Source organism: Channa argus, chromosome 13 (genome assembly GCF_033026475.1).
Source record: "Channa argus isolate prfri chromosome 13, Channa argus male v1.0, whole genome shotgun sequence".
NCBI classification, from domain to species: Eukaryota; Metazoa; Chordata; class Actinopteri; order Anabantiformes; family Channidae; genus Channa; species Channa argus.
The window spans coordinates 2,165,001-2,185,802 of record NC_090209.1 but is presented as its reverse complement, the minus strand read 5'-3'; the positions used below and the strand labels follow the sequence as shown (position 1 = coordinate 2,185,802).

At 36.4% G+C, this 20,802-nt stretch overlaps 2 protein-coding genes and 1 non-coding gene across 30 annotated transcripts in view; 1 reads left to right on the top strand and 2 right to left on the bottom strand.

Moving 5' to 3' along the window:
• Nucleotides 1-238: 238 nt before the first annotated feature.
• ppdpfb (pancreatic progenitor cell differentiation and proliferation factor b) lies at nt 239-4,473 on the bottom strand. The gene is made up of 5 exons (XM_067526172.1): nt 4,299-4,473; nt 2,770-2,862; nt 2,593-2,670; nt 994-1,087; nt 239-729 (listed from the first exon to the last, which is right to left on the bottom strand). Exons 2-5 carry the CDS (start codon nt 2,822-2,824, stop codon nt 624-626), a joined length of 333 nt encoding a protein of 110 aa, XP_067382273.1. The 5' UTR covers nt 2,825-2,862; nt 4,299-4,473; the 3' UTR covers nt 239-623.
• A 1,645-nt stretch (nt 4,474-6,118) lies between these two features.
• trnae-cuc (transfer RNA glutamic acid (anticodon CUC)) lies at nt 6,119-6,190 on the top strand. The gene has a single exon. It is a non-coding gene; the product is annotated as a tRNA-Glu (tRNA).
• A 750-nt stretch (nt 6,191-6,940) lies between these two features.
• Nucleotides 6,941-20,802, bottom strand: part of tpd52l2b (tpd52 like 2b) — a 22,660-nt gene continuing 8,798 nt past the window's right edge. For 2 of the 28 annotated variants that reach the window (XM_067526141.1, XM_067526149.1), the window contains 7 exons: nt 15,749-15,796; nt 13,279-13,380; nt 12,738-12,764; nt 11,832-11,858; nt 11,131-11,175; nt 10,544-10,592; nt 6,941-10,095 (listed from right to left, as the gene is read on the bottom strand). In XM_067526141.1, coding sequence (XP_067382242.1) covers nt 10,009-10,095; nt 10,544-10,592; nt 11,131-11,175; nt 11,832-11,858; nt 12,738-12,764; nt 13,279-13,380; nt 15,749-15,796 — 385 coding nt within the window. In that variant the 3' untranslated portion in view covers nt 6,941-10,008. Of the gene's footprint in view, nt 10,096-10,183; nt 10,207-10,543; nt 10,593-11,130; nt 11,176-11,831; nt 11,859-12,737; nt 12,765-13,278; nt 13,381-15,748; nt 15,797-20,802 lie in introns of all 28 variants that reach the window. The other 26 variants (XM_067526143.1, XM_067526153.1, XM_067526146.1 and 23 more) reach the window with 18 other exon arrangements.

Genomic DNA, 20,802 nt, shown 5'->3' with positions numbered 1-20,802 from the left:
TTTATCTCCAGGTCCTTATCATACTTTTCCAGCCAACAGTGCTTGGCAAATAACCTTGCATGGTAATAATTTAAAAAAAATAATAAAAAATAAAATCCTCTTCTAAAAACCAGAGAGCTTTGTTGGTGATGGAGAAAATACAGTATCTAATATAAAATCTGTTTAAACATTGGTAATTATATGCTTAAGGAAGGAGGTCACATTTGCCTTTAATAAACAGTGATTCCAACACAGTACATTAGGCTGCAAGAGTCTACTTTATTGCGTTTGCAATCACAGGGTGACAAAGTGAAAAAACAAAAAGGCATGTGGGTGTAAATGCACAACAGTATTACAAACACAACAGTACAAATGTTTTTTGTTTAAAAAAAAAAAAAAAAAAAAGAGAGCTTATCAGTTGCATCATCAACTTGGCTTTTTTTGGTTATGAATAAAAAAACAAAAAACAAACAAGTAAGGCAGCCTATACTAGAATGAATGAATAAAATAAAAAATAAAATAAAAGACAGAAAAAGAACTAATAAGGTTGTAAACGGGACATCCTCCCGTCACCTAGCGTTGGTCGTTTGTTTGATTCCCAAGGTGCGGTGGTGATCAGAGTGAGACTGCAGGATCAGGGGGAGTTAGGGGTTTCCTGTATCACTGCTCTCGCTCACCTGCCGTTGCATCACCATCTCCCTGGCAACGCAAGTGATCTGACCATTTATCACTGCACCTGGGACCCCCGCCCTGAGAGAGAAAGAGTATTTGAATTAATATACATAATACATTTAATAAATGCAAACCTTACTAATGCTGTGCCATTTCATCAACAAAATAAATTACATTGTTAATAAAGGACAATAGAAAACCAAATCTAACCTTTAATGAACCAGATCTTACTAAACGTATCCAAATCTCTCGTTTTTGCATGATGGTTGTGCACCAATATTTTGTGTGCTTTAACCCAAACTTTAAAAACATGAAGAATCAGCAATATCTGATTATATTTACTTCTGCTGTGCCTCTTCAGTCAGTGGGGTCATCCCTGGCTGCTTCCCAAAGAAGAAACTGGACCACCAATGGCCAGAGTCCTGCTTGGGGAGTCCTGCGAAGGGAGATAATGAAGGCATAAGGGTTCTTGTTTGAACACAGAACAGTAACAACTGTCTATTTAACTTCTTGCTGTAGAATGTGGAATAGTGAAGTAATCATGTTTTCTTTGCTCAGTCTTATACAGTCCATGCCAAACTTGCTTGTCATTTCTTGTGCCCTTTAGTCACTCTGCAGACACTGTGCATGCTTGAGTTGAGTGAGTGTTCCAGCGGCTGCAATTTGAGTGAGAGATGACTCAGGATTCTGGGGACTTGCACTGGAAAGTCTGGCTTATGTGTGTGCATAGAGCACGCTCCTCTGTCCTCTGGGAGGATTTAAAGAGCAAATGGGCCTGCTCCAATGTATTGTAAACAACGGACTGTTTCTTGAAGCCTACATGCAGACCCTCACTGAAATCAAGCAGTTTCTCCCGTGAGGAAGTTTCTGATTCAGACAATTTGTTGTGCGTTACATGTGTGAAACAAAATATAACAACTCCACAAACTATCCAGACGTGATTTCTGTAGACACTGTGCGGAGTTCATATGTGAAAGAGGCTGGAGACTCAGCTGCACATTTGGACTGATGGTGACTGATGGTGACTGATGCCTGGTTTAGTCTCTGAACACCTGCATTTACATACAGGCAGTAAGACTTACAGTATTGCTGGATGTCAATTTTGGCTTCTAGGTCAAGTGTATTCTCAAATTAGTGGCAGATGCTGTTGCATGTGAGGACTCACTAACCTTTCCCAAATCTGTGTTAGTCTTTTATATAATCTAGTTTCAGATGGCATAGCAACTTTCCTTCAAGATTAGAAAGAGTAAACAAGGTAAATTCTACAATAACTCCATGTGGTCTGAGGCAACAGCTTACTTAACTACAGTAATCTTGAGGTTAACAAAACTGACCCTGTGGCTACAATACTAAAAGATATGAAGTGAGTGACACCACATGGATTAAGCAACATCATTAGTCATCACTATGTAAAATTCAGCCACATCCTGAGTGTAGTTTGGGCAATGATTTCAAACTAAATGACAAATGAAGACATGCTCTATTAGAAAAAAACCATGTAGGTGGCTGTGGCTGTTCGGGCCTCTTATGTGTACACGGCTCTCAAAATATGATTCAAAAGTGTGTCTGTCATCCCTAAAGCTTTCACTCTCAAGGTGTTTATCGAGCAGGTTCAGAGGCTTTTCTAGTGTCAAACACATACTTATTCAAGGATGCAATAAATGAGTTTTCCTTTCAATAACAGCTGTAAACATACTCTCTCATTCATATATATATATACACACACATATATATATATATATATATATATATATATATATATATATATATATATATATATATATATATATATATATATATATATATATATATATATATATATATATATATATATATATATATATATATATATATATATATATATATATATATATATATACACACACATATATATATATACACACACACACACACCCCTTTAACTCAGATATACACACACACCTGGATGGTGAGGGATGACCTCTCCACTGTACTCTGAACTGCCACATGAGCTGCTGCTGGACGTAGAGCCGATGCGCCCTGTAGGAGGAACAGAGCATAACCCCCCCACCAACAGTAAGAAGGAGTCAGTTTGGTCATATGCACTTGTGTGATAAACTAAAAAGAAAGACCACTCACTTCGGTAGTAGTCAGTGGTTGCCACAAGAGAACCGCCTGCTGGAATAGCTGCCATTTTTCTGTTGGTTGCGGTACACTTTGCTTGATGGAAACCTGGAGAAAACAAACAGAGTGGGTTAAATTATTCACCAGGTTTGTTTTTTTTATATTCCTTCCCAGACAAATACCCACACATGCCTCCCAAGACAAGTAGTGCTGAAGTCATCACATGAGCTACAACTGATTATTCATTTTAAAGTCTAATTTCCTTTGATTTATCAGATTTAGATATCACTTTATGTATAAAACATCTAATAAACCAAACAAAAACACACCTGACTTAAATGCCTTGTTCTGTCCAAACAGAATTACATTTCTGCTTTACCCAGTGTTTTTTGATAGTTTGTGGCTATTAATTTTCACTTTCATGTGCTACACTGTGACAGTTATTAATATCACTAATATACTCTATTGCTATTAGAATTTTAGCAGTACTGCTTTAACAAAAACAAACAAATTGATGACCAGTCATTCAATTAACTGATAAAATAATATCAAGTACCTCCAACTACTATATTAATTTTTTGTAATAAAATGAATGTATAATTAATCATATGTGCTGGATTAATGATTGTTTCCACAATTAATTCTTTACTGGAGGATTTTTTTTATCTTAATGTAGATTAACATTTATGGTGGAAATAAAAGACAAATTAATCCTTGGTGTCTGCCTCCATGGACACGTAAAGCCATGTCAGAAATCATCAAACGGATAAACGTTTGATTGTTTAGCATGATACATGACAAGTTGCTGACTTCTTATGAAGATTTCTGGTGATTCGTTTTTGCCTTTCAGCAAATAGTGTCATGGCTTCAAGAGGCTACTGAATGCAACATAGAAAATACAAATATACTGCACATTGAATGCACATAACTCATGGTAAAACAATTCATTTACATAGCCAGAAATTCATATCGGTCTAGTTGTGTTATCTGCAGGCTGCAGTACAACACGTCAACATCCTCAGTACAATGGCGTCAGCCTATGTTTTGTAGGGGTCTTGTTTACATTAGTCACTGCACCATCCGACATTTTGAAGTTCTCTCTTTCTTGATAAATAAAGGAATAAAAGCATAACTAAGGAAGGAAGATGAGGATAAATTAATAGCATCTTAAAAGGAGGATGGAGAACATTGTATCTAACGTTGATTTCTTTCTTCTGCACTGAGGACATTTTTTTCCTCTAACAAAGACAAAAACAAAATCGAAGACTTTTGACAGGGAAGTCATTCATTGCTCTTTACATGTCGACACGCCTGGAAATGTGGCCCCTAGCACGGTATTAAGGAAAAAACTAAGATTACTGATAAGAAACAAACGATTATTGTGTGTTTTTACCTAAACAAAAAACGCACATACAGCCCTACAACAGCTGCCACTATAACAAGCTAGCTAGCTATAGTCGTTAGCTCGACCCTTGAGAAGGATCCCACCACCATGAAAGCCTCAGTGTTACCACCATTTTCTAAACCTTAAAAGAAACCCTCACCTTTCTAGTGAGCAGACGTGCTCGATGTTTTGTAGCACCCAATTCAACTCAGTCGGCGAGGCTGGGGGAAGTAAACGCTAGGCGACGGGGCCCATTTGAAAATAAGTTTTGGGTAAACGTAACCCTCCAAGATCCGACCGAATATCAACACGTCTTCTAGCTGAACGGATCGCGGATCGTGATTTTATAGCGTGGTGATGACGTACCACCAGTGGGGGGAGGAGTCCAAAGCAGCTCACTTATTCTCCATTAGAATATGTAGGCCACTGGTGTCAGCATTTCCCCCGCAGTTCTGGATTTACTTTACTTTTTACTTTTTTTAAACTGTGCTATTTCATGTTCACTTTTTACCTATTTAAAAAAAAGCTACAAAACCTCACAAACAAGCTTCACATGGCTAATTAAATGCCATATAACTAAACACATGGTTGAATTTACATTTAGACCGCCTTTAGTGAAAGCTGGACGTTAATATTTCTAACTATACAAACCCAAAACACAAACTCACTAAAATAACTGGCTATTTGAATAAACTTGGTTAACAATTTATTACACATTTTTACGGAAGTTATGCTAACATACCTGTAGCATGATTGCGTCTGCTTGTTTTTTCTTTTTATTTCCTAATTGTGTCCTTTAATCTGATCCATGTTCTCCCTTCCTGCCCCAAACATTAAACAGCAGCTTTTAAACTCTACTAGACCTATGGATTAGCCAGAACTAGTCACACACACACCCCAGAAACTCTGCTGATGTTTTCTGTAGCTTTTTCATTTATTTCTCTATATTGCCACTTTGTAGAAATCCTACATACATGGACAGCATAATAAAAAGAGTTGGCTCTAATGTTTTGGCCACCCTATTCAAAAAGAATGAGGAGACCAAAACATTACAACCACCTCATCTTTTATTGCACTCCAGTACGACTCCACTAGCACTGTGACCTCGATAATTAACACACAGTAGAATTATCACCTTTCTGGCAGTATAACCTAAATAATTTGAAAATATACCCCTTAAACTGACAAGGTCAATTATTGTAACATTGTGATTAAGATATATATCTGTGTTTAAGCAATGTTACTTAGTCAGTCAGCAAGGTTATTATTTTTTAGTTTTTAGTTGAAACTGTCAAAAAGGTGATAATTCTACTATGTATTTATTATTGAGGTCAAAGTGTGTAGTGGAGTCGTACTGGTTCTAATATTTTGGCCCCCTCATGTTGACCGAAAAATTATAACCTTGTAAAAGTAAAGTTCATCACAGAGCCACTGTATTGGATTGCATTAAATTGCACAGGTGGTTATAGTCTCACAACTTGACTACTAACCACTGCACACACAACCCCCTCTTGAGGTGAAATTTATCATTTGCAACTGTTATTAAATCAACATTCAAAATAATAATGACAATACAGAGTCTTTTACTTTCTTGTTGAAATTTGTAGCTACTTTATTATGATGGCACCTCCTGATTTTTTGCGATGGATAAGACTCATTTAAACTGTAAAACCTTTTGTGCAGCACATTCTTTTTTGTTGTGTGGAGATGTAAACAATCGTGACTGCATTACAAAACACAAGATAACTATTACTTGGCTAATCTATATAGAGGCAGGCTTACTCCTGTCCAGAGGTCCAAAAATTGTCCACTTCAGAGATCGTTGTATGACAAACACTGAGGATTTATTGAAGAGACCCCAATGAATTTCTAGTCCATTGGAGCGGCCAACAGACTGTTATCTTTTGAACTCTCTCAAAAAAAATCTACTATTCGGTCTATTTAGAGATTTAAAAAGACAAAGCCCACGAAAAAGCAATTTCCCTGATGGTCTAGTGGTTAGGATTCGGCGCTCTCACCGCCGCGGCCCGGGTTCGATTCCCGGTCAGGGAAGAGTATTTTTATATGCGGGTGTTACAGAATCGAAATAGTTTTCTTATGGAACACATGTACAACACATTTACATTAGCATGTTATACGAAATACGACTATACTATTTAAATGTTAATAAAATAAAATGTAAATATTATATTTACAAAATAAAAATGACTACTACTCCATGTATAAGCTGTAAACTTATCAGTCTTCATTTTATCAGGATTGTCAGGATTGTTGTTATTAATTTTTATGGGATAGATTTTTGGTTATACTCTTAAGTTTCTCCCTTTAAAATTTGTTTCTATACCGTTTTATCAATCCAACACATTTCCTAGTGTGTTGTATTACTACTCACTATTTACATTTTCCTTTAATTTACAAATTACATTTGTAATTAATTCTATTCCTTGCATTCAAATTTCATATAATTATATTCAAAAAACACTCAAATGTTTATGCTCATATACAGAGCAAACATTAAAACATGTGAACCTCTTTAATAAATATTGAATTTCTCAGTATGGCTGTCTGAACAACACCTATCTAGGAAGAGTTATTTCTCTGTTCCTAGACAAAAGATATTGTTTGGTTTGACCTGCATTTATTTCAGAGCCACTATGCACTCGTCATCATCAAATGTTTAACAATTTAATTTATTCAAAAGTTATAACCACTCAAGGACAAAAAACTAAAAACAACAACAAAAAAACATTCAGAGCCTCATTGTAAAAGTAAAAGTATCAAATACTGACTGAACACAAACTCTTCATTTAAAGGAATGCTTTATTGATATCTAAACATATACAACAAAACCAAAAAATGTTTTAATTAATTCACCATACTTTTCTAAATCTGATCCCTTTTAATAATCCACATCAGGTAGTCCCAGACCCAATAAAGCTATATATACTCAATTGTCTTCCAGCTTCTGGCTGGCTCTGAACAAGCTCATCATGTGCTGCATTTCCCATTGGCAACCAAAAAAAGTCAAGAATTCCATCATTACTTCCTATCCTAACTGACTGCAGTTTTTGTATAGCTACACTGAAAATAACATATCTCAAATCAGTTTGTTCAGTCTTCAAACCATTTTCCTTGTACAAAGTAACATCTTTTTTCTGACTAAATGTTCCCCATTTTGAAATAGTTACAATCCTCAAAAGATTCTAACTATTACTTGTAGTGTTTATCTGCATTTTCATTGTTGCAAAGCAGAAAGTCATAGATTCAGACTCAGAATAGGAGATTTTGTAACAGATATTTAAATATTGGCAACTGGTTTTTAACGGATGACAAACGAACTGTACAAATAAATGTTGTCCAACGTCTACCTCTTCCAACAGAAGAACAAGAAATCAAAGTCACCTAACAGGAATATAATAAAAATAATCAACATAAAGTTGTGACACACTGGCAACAGTTTTGTAGTTTATGGCAAGTTATTTTTAGGTTGAGCATTTCATTTCATTTTATTTTTGTATATTCCAGCCCAACTTACCTACAGCCAGCTTTTTTTTTTTTAAAACCATTTCTGAGCTTCTCCTGTAAAGTTTTGGCTTAAATCACTAAAAGATGCAAAATGCTAAGAAAATAGCCATTTCTAATACCTCATTAGTATAGTCATCTACCTGATAGCAACTTTTGATGGTTTAAATTCTGGGATTAAGCACGAGACTTGCTGCAACATTTAGGTGGAAGTATTCTGTAGTTTCAAGTGGGAAAGGTTATTTACAACACTGAAAAATGTTGAGTAGATTGACAAATTCCACCTTAACCAGAGCTCTGGATTCACCAACAGTTTCAGAAAAAATTAGCAATTATTTTGGTAATAGGAGATCATTTTGTAATGATTAGGAGAAATTTTGCTCTTCGTATCAAAAACTTTAATGCCATAGAAGACAGTTTTGAGGACAAGAGTGACAGTACTCCACTAAGATGTGCTCACAAGTTTATGAGCCTATGTGGTCATTAAGGGCTTCTGTTTAATTATGAGGTGGTAGCTGAGGTGAAGAACAATACATCAAAGTGGCTTTGAGTACGTTTGGCCTCATGTAGCGTGTGCAAAGGTATTTTATGTGTGTCAACAGGAGTGCTTTTGCGTATTCATGTGGACATGTTTAAGTTGTTGGCAAAACTGTTATGGCAGCATATCTTTTTTCATCATTGTCATACATTGTGTGGCTCTTTAGACAAATTTCTTCCCTCAAACGTTTAAAGGAACATAAGAAAAACAATTTTTTTTTTTTTTACTAGCTAGAGTATAACAATAGACAAAACTATTTAGAGTGTGTAAGGCCTATAGAGAAGCACTGACATTCACCAGGTAGTGTACACACCAAAGTTTCATCTCACATGGAGTTCACATGTTACCAAAAAGAAAGGGATCATCAGACAAACTAGGGTAAAAAGAAAAGCAGTCAAAGTAGTTTCAAACACCTTAACCTTGAAAAGCAGTTAGTTATTGATTTGCAAATGGCGACGTGAACATGCTTCGGAAGCATGTCAAGCCGGACATGATTTCAGTTTATCGAAATATAAAAACTAGTTTGACTGTGATCCTCCATTACCTGGTCTGACTGGACAAATGCCCAGTTTGGGGAAAAAACACAACACAAATGCAGAAGCTTAATGAGTCAGTTTCATAAACATGGAAACATTTTAGGTTCACAAAACAATGAAACCACAAAAAATCCCAGACAGACAATAAGCCATATCCGTGAAACTGACCTACCACAGTGGTTTTTTTTTTTCCCCACATGGTTAAAGTTTGTTTAGACTCCCCCTGCTTTTTTCAAACCTCTCCACCTGATTACTACCATTTGGCAGCATTAATGACAATATAATTACTCATATCTATATATTTATACATATTGATAAAAGTTATGTAAAAACATTATGCAAAGCAGTGTAAAATAGTTTATACAAAATGGTGTATTTTTTCTCCTGTTTTTACATCCTGGGGTGTTACATGAGACCTCAGTCCTCTTGCAAGATTGCTATGATACAAATGAGATGAAATATGCACATGCATGTAGCAGTAGTACGACAAGTAAGGGTTAGACGTGCCGGATCCTGCCACCCCTAAGTCAAACCATTAATCTCTAACCTGAAGCACAGCCTGTGTCCACACTGCTGGGAAGTGCAGAGCGGTGAAGCAGACTTGGTACAATTTGAAAAAAAAGCTGGTGGTACTGTGGTGACACTAGCAGGCGCTCAGTGAAAATGCCTGATTTAGAGTAAATAATAAACAGGAATGGTATGTTTAAGTAGCAAATTAACCATTTGGCCTATGCCTGTACAAAAGTACACTTACTTAATTTTTGATTATTAATTTCAGCATTCTCCCTAGTAAACTTTATAGAATGAAAGATGAAGTCTCTGTTTTAATTGAGGAACACTACATAATCCTATTTCATTTTACCCAGGTAATTTGCTAAAACTTGAAACCTGTTTAAAAAAGGTGTCTCTAAAGTGCAGCAGCTTTGAGCATCAACTTCTTGAGGAGTGAGGATCTAACTAGGAGGGAAGTGGGGGTAGTGATGTAACAAAGCAAGATGTTTGAGGTTTAGACATCAAAAAAAAAAAAAAAAAAAAAAAACACTTTCCTGAACAGCAAGAAAGAAGCATGGAAGCCATGGGAACAGCAGCTGTGAGATCAGAGGGGAAAGCTCATACCACCACAAACTGAGAAGTCCTCCACTTCCACCTCTGTTAACAGAATCTAGGGCAAAGTGAGTAAGGGCAAGTTGACTCTTCAATGTTGAGGTGATAACAGTACAGTCTCAGGTCGTGAGGAAGGTGGCAGCAAGGAGGAGGTAGGAGGTGGGGTGGGTTCAGAAAGGTGGGTTTTTCTGAGTGGGAATGGTGTCAGTTGGTGAGCTGGCACCCTCCCCATTCTCTTTGGGGCCGACAACCTTATACTGAGAGAGAGACAGAAAGAGCGAGAGAGAGATTGTTTCATGTAGATATGTACAGTTATGATAAAACCATTACATTATAAATCCTTACCTCCAATATTTAGTTTGTTTTCACTGAAATGGAACAAGGACACTGTTTTGAAAACCAAGTAATGCATTTTGATCATTTCTAAGCTAGTGTACATTGCTACTGTCTAAATCTAATGATAAACCCTATAGTGAAACAATGCCTTTTAATGTACAATATTAATCCAAATCAGTGTTATCTTGTTCCCAAATCTGTATATTTTACTTTGTTGTAACCATTACTATGCAAGCTAACCTGAGGTGATATAAAGCTAAGAAATAAAACCTGAATGACTGGATGGATGAGCCTCATATTATGAATTGTATTACACTAAGGGTTTATGGGTGGATTCCTGGTGCTACAAACAAACTTAAATCAGCTCACCTTTAGGTTCCCCATTTTATCCTCAAATGACTTGAAGGTTGCAGAGTTCCTGCACAACAAACACAAAGTTACATTCACAATAACATGCAATGACTGCTTAATGGAAATTTGTATGTACATGCAGCAGACTAGTAATCTAATTTCTCGTTCACCTTACACCTATTTCGGAAGCACGGCTCACAGGTTTTAACTACGATAGGATACAATTATCATTAATAAATGTAGGTTAACTGCAAACTCCACCTGGAACTGAAAACTAAAAATAGAAGAGAAACATTTCGACCTCAAGTTCTAAATAGAATTTAATTTTCCTCTGTTCATCAGTCTGTTCATATTTCCACTGTAATTAACAAAAATATGCATCCTGATTTAGGAAGAAAATACTTCAGCAATTAGAAATGTTGCAAGTGGTAAACACCTCACATTTATGGAAGTTCAAAAGCTGTTTTAACAGGTGGCACCAAATATTTGGTGCACTCCCAGTTTTGCCTCACCAATAAGATTTAGAAAACATAAATAAAAAGAGTAGTCTAGCAAAACTGAAACTGTACTGATAAAGTAGAGTGACCAGGTGAGTGTTACTTTACCTCATGGCAGGCATACTTATCGAGTGGCGAATGGAATAGTTGCTACTTTGTAAGCATTAGAGAGGAGACAGAGAAGTGCAAGAGTTATAAGGCAAGCAGTGACACACACACGCACACACTTGATTGAAATTAGTTAGCCCTGATTGCATTTGTTATTCATTCCCGGTGAATGGTAGGCTTGTTTTTCTTGCAGTAAGAAATGTGGGACTAATAGGTAGCTAATAGATGGTGCTAACTATTATAACTGCCAGATATTTCGTCACATGCATAAAAAGAAGAGATTCTCTTTTTTTGTTACTGATGTGTTATAAAAGAAACACTGATGAAAACACCTCAGACTTTATTAGACTACATAAATACCAGATTACCTAGTTTCATCTAATCATGTTTTTGTTAAAAGTAAAAAAAAAAGTTAAAAACTCCTTATATTAAAATGACACTGCCTTCTCCCTGTTTTGAAGCACAATTTTGTCAATATTAGCTTAATAATTAGGGTAAACATTACAGCAAATATCTCAAACTTGTATGTGTTGGGAGGAAAAAAAATGCAGCAATCTAGGGGTTCAAACCAAGAGAATGCAGGAATTTCCAATCGTAAGAATTGCAGAGCTTAGGTTGTTTTCTATATAACTAATTCCAGGTCACATGATTGTCCATGTGACTAAAGTCTTTATTGTTATGAAAGTACATGTGAGTCTTACCTAAAGGAATTAGAGAAAGGTAGAGCTCTGCAGATCAAACCAAGGCAGCCATTAAAGGGGGGAAGAGGAAAGAGAAAATGAGGAAAAAGCAGCAACATCAGGACGCAAAATTAAACAGTCCACATGGAGGACATAGAGCTCACAAACAACCATGTTATCAGCAGGGAAGCAGGGAAAAAAAGGCAAGGATGTGTTTGGTGTGCAGCAGAGAAAGGAAGTACAACGAATGAAAAGTGAGGTCAACGCTAAGCTGATGTCCACAAAACTTCCTGATATGTTTTCACATAAAACACTACATATGAATGTTTCAATCATGAGTAGTTATTGGGGGGGAATAAGTTAATTATACTGATTATGAAGTCAACAAGCATCTATGCCTCAAGGTTGCTCCAATCACTATTTGAGAATTTACAGCAACTTGAATTTAAAAAAAATAAAAAAAGTCATTCCAGGTCTGTAAATGTTTTATTTGAAACATATAAGCTCTAAACTTGATCTAAAGCTGGTCTTAATAAAGAGATAAATGTGCAGTATTTACTCCTTAAAAACATCCACATTGTAATTATGTATACCAAGTATGCATCATTTGTAAGACTTATCAAAAGAATAAACATGAGAGATAAGTGCGAAATAGTTGTGTCTTCAACAGCTTTAGAATACTTTTCTTCCATTAATTGGATCAATATTTCTGCTCGTTAGTAAACACTTTGATGTTGAATGTGACGTTAGAGATGGGAAGTCAGATGTAAAGGAGTTTGTAGATGATGCATATTCAGTGAGCATGTTTGTTAATGTAAACATGTAGTTTAAGTGTCCTCTCTTCTAGCACACAATCCCACTTGACACAGTCTTTTAAAAATGACAATCGGAAACCTGGGGTTTCCTTTCCAACACATACTATCTTACACTGCAAGACCTTGAGTTTGATGAGCCCTGTGATACCAAAAAAAAAATAAATAAAAAACACAGCCTGCAACAGTAAAGTAATAACTATATCTGTCATTACTTTGTACAGACAAATAAAACTAATTTACAAACTATTGGCTAACATAAGAGAGAAGAGTGCATGAAGCTAATGTGTGGTCAGCATAAACTACAAAATACAATGAGATGTCGACAGTTTCACAGTAACCAATAATTCATGGCTTCCTACTCATTATTTCCTAGTGCTGAGAAATTATTACTTGAAAAATCTAAATATAAGCACGATACTAGCTCTAATGTATTTTATCTTGCAGCATTTTTAAATGTTTGATGGACACACATTTCTATTTTGAGTTTTTGATATCTTTTACATTTTAACAATGTTAATTTCTCAGAAGAAATCCAGATCTGTCTGAATATTTCAATTTAAGATTTTTCTATAATAAGCTTTCCACTCTGCTCATTTGTTTATGTACCCTAGCGTGAGCATTGGACATTTTGGGTCTTCTGCATCATACTGTACCTCATGTCACCAAGTCTCTTGGTGATGGCTGTGCCCACTGTGGTCAAAGCGGCACTGGTCTTCTGTCCTGCCTGGGAAAGAGTTTCCTGAGTCTTTTTGTATCTGTGTAGACAAGAGAGAAGAGGGGTGGTGGATGAAAAAAGAACAATACAGCAAAGAAGAGGAGAGGACAGACAGTTTGAGTGGAATGTAAAAAGATGTGGAACTTAGGGAAGGAGAGAGAGAATGGGAAGGAGGAGAGAGCAGGCAAAGAAAACAGTAAAGATAAAGAGACAATTAGAGAATAAAAAGAAAGAGTAGAGAATTAACAGGCAGATGGATGAGCAAATGGAAGAACAGAAAGAGGAGGGCAAAGAAAGAGAGAAAAGTACATTAGCAAACCAAAAAATGCTGACAGAGTTAGCAGAGATTAGAGTTATTATTCCATCCCACAATAAAAGAAGTGGAGCATTCACCAACAACAATGGTTAGTATTTAAGCAGAGTCACAGTCAGAAATTACATTTATGCCTCAGCAACCAAGAGCCAGAAGGATGGTGAACTGAAGAAATAGCCACTAGTCTTGTGTTTCCCTGGGTGCTAAGTGTTGGTTTGTTTTAGTCCAGATGAAGAAAGCACACGATGGCAAAATTATATATTTATCTGTCAAAAAAACCCTAAAAACTGTCCTCAACCACAGTTCTCCCACTTCTTCCAATGGACACTTAAAGTGACATGGAAAGGCACGTTAAGGTTGAGTGTGCTTCAGACAATGTAGTTCAGACAAAATGACATCTAGACATGTTATTGGCATAAAATTGTGTTCTAAATTAAACTTTAGGGGTGTCATCAAAACCATGGTTAGATATGAGAATCTACGTCTTATTATGAAAGTCTTTGGCCCTTATTGAGACTTTCATAGTAATGCACTATGGTGTTCACACAAGAAACAATGAAAATGACAAGTCTGCACACCTGGCAAATCTTTGGGCACTGCTATTAGAAAGACAGCTTTATAGGTGCATTTATCTGCATCCCTCCAATTCTTACCCTGATAACATAGGTAGGGGGCTTAAGAGTCTATTAGTCTGATAAACACAATTGTCCAGACAAAATGCAAAATACTAAACAAAGGATACAAGGCCACGCAGGTTTCAGACCTGACATTTGTGCTAGAGAACAAATAAATCTTTCCTGTAAAAAGGTAAAATATATGTATCATTTTTTAAATTTGTATAACTGCACTGTGACTAATACCAGAGCAGTTGATGAGTTGAAAGGTAAGGCTGACATAGTCTAATATTCCTATTATAAGTTTAGAATTAATTAGTTAATTACAAAGTTTGTTAATTACAGTTTGTATGGAATATAATTGCATACATTGCAACATAGCAATGACAATGGGCTGCACAAATGTTTTTCACCAGTGGTGATTGAATGTAATTGATGTGCTTAGTGTTAGAATTTCTGTGAAGGTATTAGTGTATACACTGACATAATGATGTGCTCTATGCTTGTATTTTAGCCTTTCGGAACCCAAAGTGGTTCTTAACAGGTTCACAAGTTGAACCAGGTCTAAACATTCCCTAGAAACAACTATAGCAATTAGCAACAAGTTCATGTCAATCAAAAAGAGGTAGTTTGCTTAGTTTTTAAAATTAAAACTGAGGGAAAGTCACACACACACACACACACACACTTACACTTAAGACTGCTGGTGAACCCCAAGCAGACATAAGAATACCCAACTAGTTAGGTGAACGCAGACACATACCCAACATCATAACCAGCTGGGCAACTCAAACACTCAGCGTGTCAGCAGCAGATGGTTCAGATACTGACCAAAAACAACTGTCGAGATAAGCTGGTATGGCTGAGTTCCAATGCACAAAACTGTGAACATCAGCATGGCTGACCTTCCACATTACTGTCAGTGAAAAATGGCTTCATTTGAAATCTCAATGATTCAGTTTACAAATTTTTAGACTGCATGCTTTAACTGTTTTTCTTTAACTACACCAGAAAGTATTTTTTTTTAATATTAAAAGTAATGGCTGAATTATTTGGGGAAAAAAATTGCCCGGAAGACACTTTATAATTTTTGTTTTAACCTACCTGAAAATTACTTCAATTTAATTGACAATCACAACAAAAACCAATAAGTGTAGTTCATATGCTCATAACATGCAGCCTTTAAGACATAAATTAAGTTAACTTGTCCTTTAGCATGTTTGGGTGTTTGCAAATAGGAAGTAGACACCATTTCTTAAAAATCCGCCAACAACTTAAAAAAAAAACTAAACAAAACACATACAAATATAGTGTAAATACACACACACACACACACACAAATCTACTGCAATACCCTCACCATCACAGAAGCAAAAATAAAAACAAAGATGAAGGCCCTTGGGAAAAATAAAAAACCCACAAGAGATAAAGGAAAGCAAACATCTAATCTTAAAAAAAAAAAAGGAAGGGGGTCAACTCACGCTTCTGAGCGGGTAATGTCTTCCAAAGTAGCTGAAGCAGACAGATATCTGAAGACAGAACAGCAGGATAATGACACAGGGGGTAAAAACACATTACAGTACAGTCACAGTTCCTAAAGATTTCATGTCTTATACACGGATTTGGGCCACACTGGCAGCTTTAGGTTTTGACTTATAGGGCTTTAAAATTTAAAAGGATCTGGTCAATTGTTTTCTTCTTAAGGAGTCTATGGATGGACTAAGACCATTAACATATTGTAAAATCAAAAGGAGGAATGCAACTGTACATTTGTCTGACATATATTTTGTATATAACAGACTGCTGCTGATCCAGATCAGGGTACTTAACTCACACTTCTCACATGCAATATCAGCGCCAACATTAGGGAAACTTTAAAGCTATAATGTAGAAACAGTTCTACATTAACTCCCAAAACACCAAACAGGTTAGTAAATCATCTAAAAAGCCTATTAATGAATAGGAACAAAGCAAACTTAAATACACAGATTTCCAAAACGTTGCTACATAAAGAAAGGAAGTGTGTTTGTACTGACTGTGTGTAAATCTATAGCAGAACAGTTGAGGAAGAACAGGCCACATGGGAATGACAAGTCTAACGTTACAGTGCTTAACAGAAGACCCCTGATCCTGACACTAAATAATATCACATAGCATAAGAATAAGTTGGCTTCATGTCTGAAGGAGCATCATGTTAACCTTTCTGTAAAAGTTGCGAAGGCAACTTTACTGCTGTAAGTCAGATGCACTAACATTTACATGTCACTTATCAGAAAATCAAGTCTGAGCTGCATGTAAATTAACAAATGAGCATTAGGGTTATTAGCCAATGCTAAGGGAAAGATCCACTTGATAAATGTCTGCATACAGCTGCAGCAGAAGTTCTAAAAGGTTCTAAAAGGCCATGAAATACAAATATTCAAATACTTGCATATTTTTAGGTATTTACAGTACCAGAAATTACAATACAGTGTTTCTGCTAGAAAATTCTTGGTAAGAGGCGTGTGCATGCACTAAAATACTCTGGTATATAATTCTCCTGCAACACAAGACTTTGGATTGATAATTTACATGCAAATGTTAATTAAAACCAATTACTCCACATGAGAAGTTAAAACAATCTAAGAAAAATAAAATATACAAAAAGAAATATATATAAAAAATTAAATATATTTATTAATAAACTATAATAATCTCTCAAGTTAATGCATTTTGACATTTGACTTCCTCAGCAATTTGAAACAAACTGCTCACTTTCTCATCACACAGTGTACATGACTCAATGCTGCACCTGTGTATGAAAACTCTCGCACAAGAGGCCTATTGATTAATAATGTCCTACAAGCTCCCAAGTGCTCTCCTTACATCCTGCTCCCTAGTTCTGTTTTCACCTACTTAAAGTGAAAATCTGTCTGTATCATGAAAATTAAAAATTAGGGGATTGATTTATATTTCTAAAAGCAATCATGCTTTTCCATTTAAAACATTGTTTTAAAAGTATGAGATCAAACAATTGGAACTTGGGCTATCATGGGTAGTCTAATACAACCACGTCGGTATGTTTGAAGTTATTTAACTATTCTAAGTACCATATGGATGTTCTATGTGTTCTATCTGTTGGCTCACCTGCATCTTGCAGTTGACCCATAGCACTGCTTATGCTAACACTGGAGAGCCTTAATTCCCTACATTTCCTATTGGCTGGGAGGAGCCAATGTTGAACCAAAGGGAATTATGAATGGCAACAATGCCAGAGAAAGCTGGAAATTACACCACAACAAGAAATGCATTTTGGAATTGCTAACTCATTCAACAGAAGTGAATGGTAAATGGTCTGCACTTATATAGCGCTTTTCTACCTATTGGCACTCAAAGCGCTTTACACTGCTTCTTATCACCCATTCACACTCACAATTACACACAGTCATACACCGATGGGGGAGCTGCTATGCAGCTGGCACTTCAAGGACACTTCAACAAGTGACCGGAGGCGCCAGGGATTGAACCAACAATTGTGAGATTGGTGGACAACCGCTCTACCTTCCTGCGCCACAGTCACCCACACAGTAGTGAAGCTAATAAATGTAGTAAAACTGTAAACTTTTAGTCCTAAATATGTCAGTTAGTAAATAAATCACTACCATTTAATACTTAAAATGCCAAATTATTAAATTAGAGGATGAGCTTGCACATAAAGACTACTTTTTTGGTACAGTGGTGCAGTCTTATTCTAAAACAATTCCATCTAAAAAGTTTCATCTCTATGTTATAGCCTTCTACACAATACTACTTGGTGTACAGCACAGTAACTGCATATGCACCATCTTATTTGTTTCACAATACATTACAGTAATTTCAATAGAAATGGGGGTTGGAGGGTTTTGTCTCCTTCATGTCTGTCAAATTAAAAATTTCTTGAGAAGCACAGCTCTAGTTGATTCAATAACATTTGACATGTTGAGGAAACAAAGCTGTTGATGCAAATAATAAGGATAGTGGAGTTACTTTTTTGCTCTGATTTTTTAGTGTCATGCTGCTAAAGCACTTAAGTTCACAGGTGATTAGCTCTCCGCACCCAAAATTTTCATAACATCACGTTTTGTGTGTTTAGCTCAGTTTTGTTTGGTATGCATTTCATAACCTCTTCTTTCGAAATGTCACGTCTTGTGACTAAGCAAAACAGCTCTCTCTCTTGGAGACACACACACATACACACACACACACACACACACACACACTTTCTCCCACTTGTTTCTGCTGCAGCAAGCCTAAGCTGCCCATCTGGTTACCAGGCACAAGCAAGCTACACACATGCGTGTATGTGCGCACACATGGATAAGCGATATAAACACACACACTTTCCTTTAGCGTGCCCGGCAGTGAATGTCTATTTGTGGGCCTAATCAAGAATTAATTGCCTGCCTGCTCGTGTTTATGCATTTCTAGAGACCTGTGTGAAAAAACTAATTACTCTGGCTGTGTGGCTAAACATGCAACTGAAAATCTAATACTGGTATTGTGAGAAAAGTGTGAGCAGGATATGTATGTTTATTTCTGTTTAAGAAAGCAGAACAAATACTATAAACAAGGACCAGAGCACCAGCTGCTGTTTGTGAAGCTGTGTATAAGTACAGGGTGAGTGATATAGTTAGTTAAAGCAAACTATCTGACTGAGCTTGCCAAACCTGTTCATTTCAGAAGCAGCCACATGGAACATTCCATTAGCTTCAGACATCCACGCAACAAGCAGCAGTGTTATGGAAACAGGCAAAAAAACAACAACTCAGATTTTGTTTTTTGTTTTTCTTTTCTCCACACTGCAGTTTTCTCTGGGTTGTTTTAGCAGCATCACAGAAACAACTTTTTATTTAATTTTGTATTTTAAACCAGTTTGTAGGAAACTATAGTTTACTAAAGGGCCTGCAACACACTGTACATGTAGTTCCCCTCTGTTAATGCAAGTCAGGAAACCAGCTCTGATTATGGAGAACCTTGACTTGGCTGACTTGGTGTAAACTCACTAGTAACCACAAAATTGCATTATTGTCTTCAAAAGACCATGCACCAATCTGAATGAATATTTAGTATGTATCTTCTACATGCTAAATACAAAACATGTTTTGGGCCTCAGGGCACAAGCATCATCGTCTTAATCTGTCCATGAACAGGGCTTTATCAATGACTGCAAGTCACTACCTCCCTTACTGGCCAGATCTGGCATCAGATGAACACTGGTTACTATATCATTACTTAATTTGTTTGGCCATTGCAGGCTAATTTATTATGTTGGCTATATAACACTCTGGCTGATACCACACAATCACATGGAATAATAGAAGTCGGGTCAGAAGTATGGCACATATTTGTGTAAATAAACTATACAAAAAAGGGTGTTGCCCTGCTAAGAAGGCTGTCAAGCAAGCTAGATAACCACTGGGTGGGCGCTATGGCTGAATGTATCTTTTCCACAGTTTCTTCATTTAAGCACAGCCCTTTGAGTAGTTGTACTTTTCAAATTACAATTATTAATAAAGCTGATAAAATAAATCAACCAAAAATCATTGGTTCCCTCTGATTGATCAGAAGGGGAGCCTCGTTCCACCCCTAGAACTGTTTAATGAATCTGTGTCAGGAAGGTTCCCACTACATCTCTTACGATTATTTATGTAAATTATGTGAAAAATGTTGCACTCTACTTTTAACAATAGACTTTTCAGTCTGCAACAGTTTATGTCCTCACACAGACAACAGTGTCAGTTTCAGTGGATAAAGTAGTAGGAAAAACAGGGAGGAAACATGAAAAGCATAAAAATAGAAAAGAATGTTGATTTGGGGAGGAAGGATGGGGATATGTGTCATCACTTTTGGATAGAGGAAGGGAGACACCTGACCTCTGGGAGAGGAAATAAAAATCATGAAGACTGATAAGATGGAGGTAGAAACAGAAAGCTAAAGGTGAAAGCTAAAAGATTAGTTGGCTGTTTATAATGAGAGAATGGGGTCTGGTAATATTTGAGCTTTGTGGTTGGATGTTTCTCAGCACGGATTTGCCAAAATGTATTATCTGTCCAAACCTTTAGCAACTAAAAAATGTGACATTTAAACATGAGTCACAGGCCACAGCACACAAACACAAGTTAGGATGAGCCAGTAACAGACATCTCAACAGCTAAATAACTGTAAACTGGTAAACTTTCACTCTTGAAATTTCTCACTTTTTTCTGCATTTTAAATTTCAATCACCTTGGGTATAAAAATAATTTCCCACCTACAAGCTTTGAGTCGACAAAAACACACTTGTGAAAGTTTTCCTTTACAGCATCTGCCTCAACAAGAGAAAAAGGAATAAAGAATACATCTTTGTGGAAGTACCAGACACAAAGTAAACACAAACTTTTGAATTGCAAGTCTTCTCAAACATAGTCATGAGGTGAGAGGAGAGGTGGATTGATAGTGTTTGAGTAAGTGAAAGTCAGTGTGAGAGCGCAAACACGGAAGAAACCCAGGCATCACCAGTGAGCGAGCAGCAAAACAT

What these genes read in the sequence shown, in the direction of transcription:
- ppdpfb (XM_067526172.1), bottom strand. Translation starts at nt 2,824, where the DNA reads ATGGCAGCTATTCCAGCAGGCGGTTCTCTTGTGGCAACCACTGACTAC. An exon ending in GGTCATCCCTCACCATCCAG is followed by an intron (nt 1,088 to 2,592) that starts GTGTGTGTGTAT and finishes CTCCCTTCGCAG; the next exon opens with GACTCCCCAAGCAGGACTCT. An exon ending in ACTGAAGAGGCACAGCAGAA is followed by an intron (nt 730 to 993) that starts GTAAATATAATC and finishes TTTCTCTCTCAG; the next exon opens with GGCGGGGGTCCCAGGTGCAG.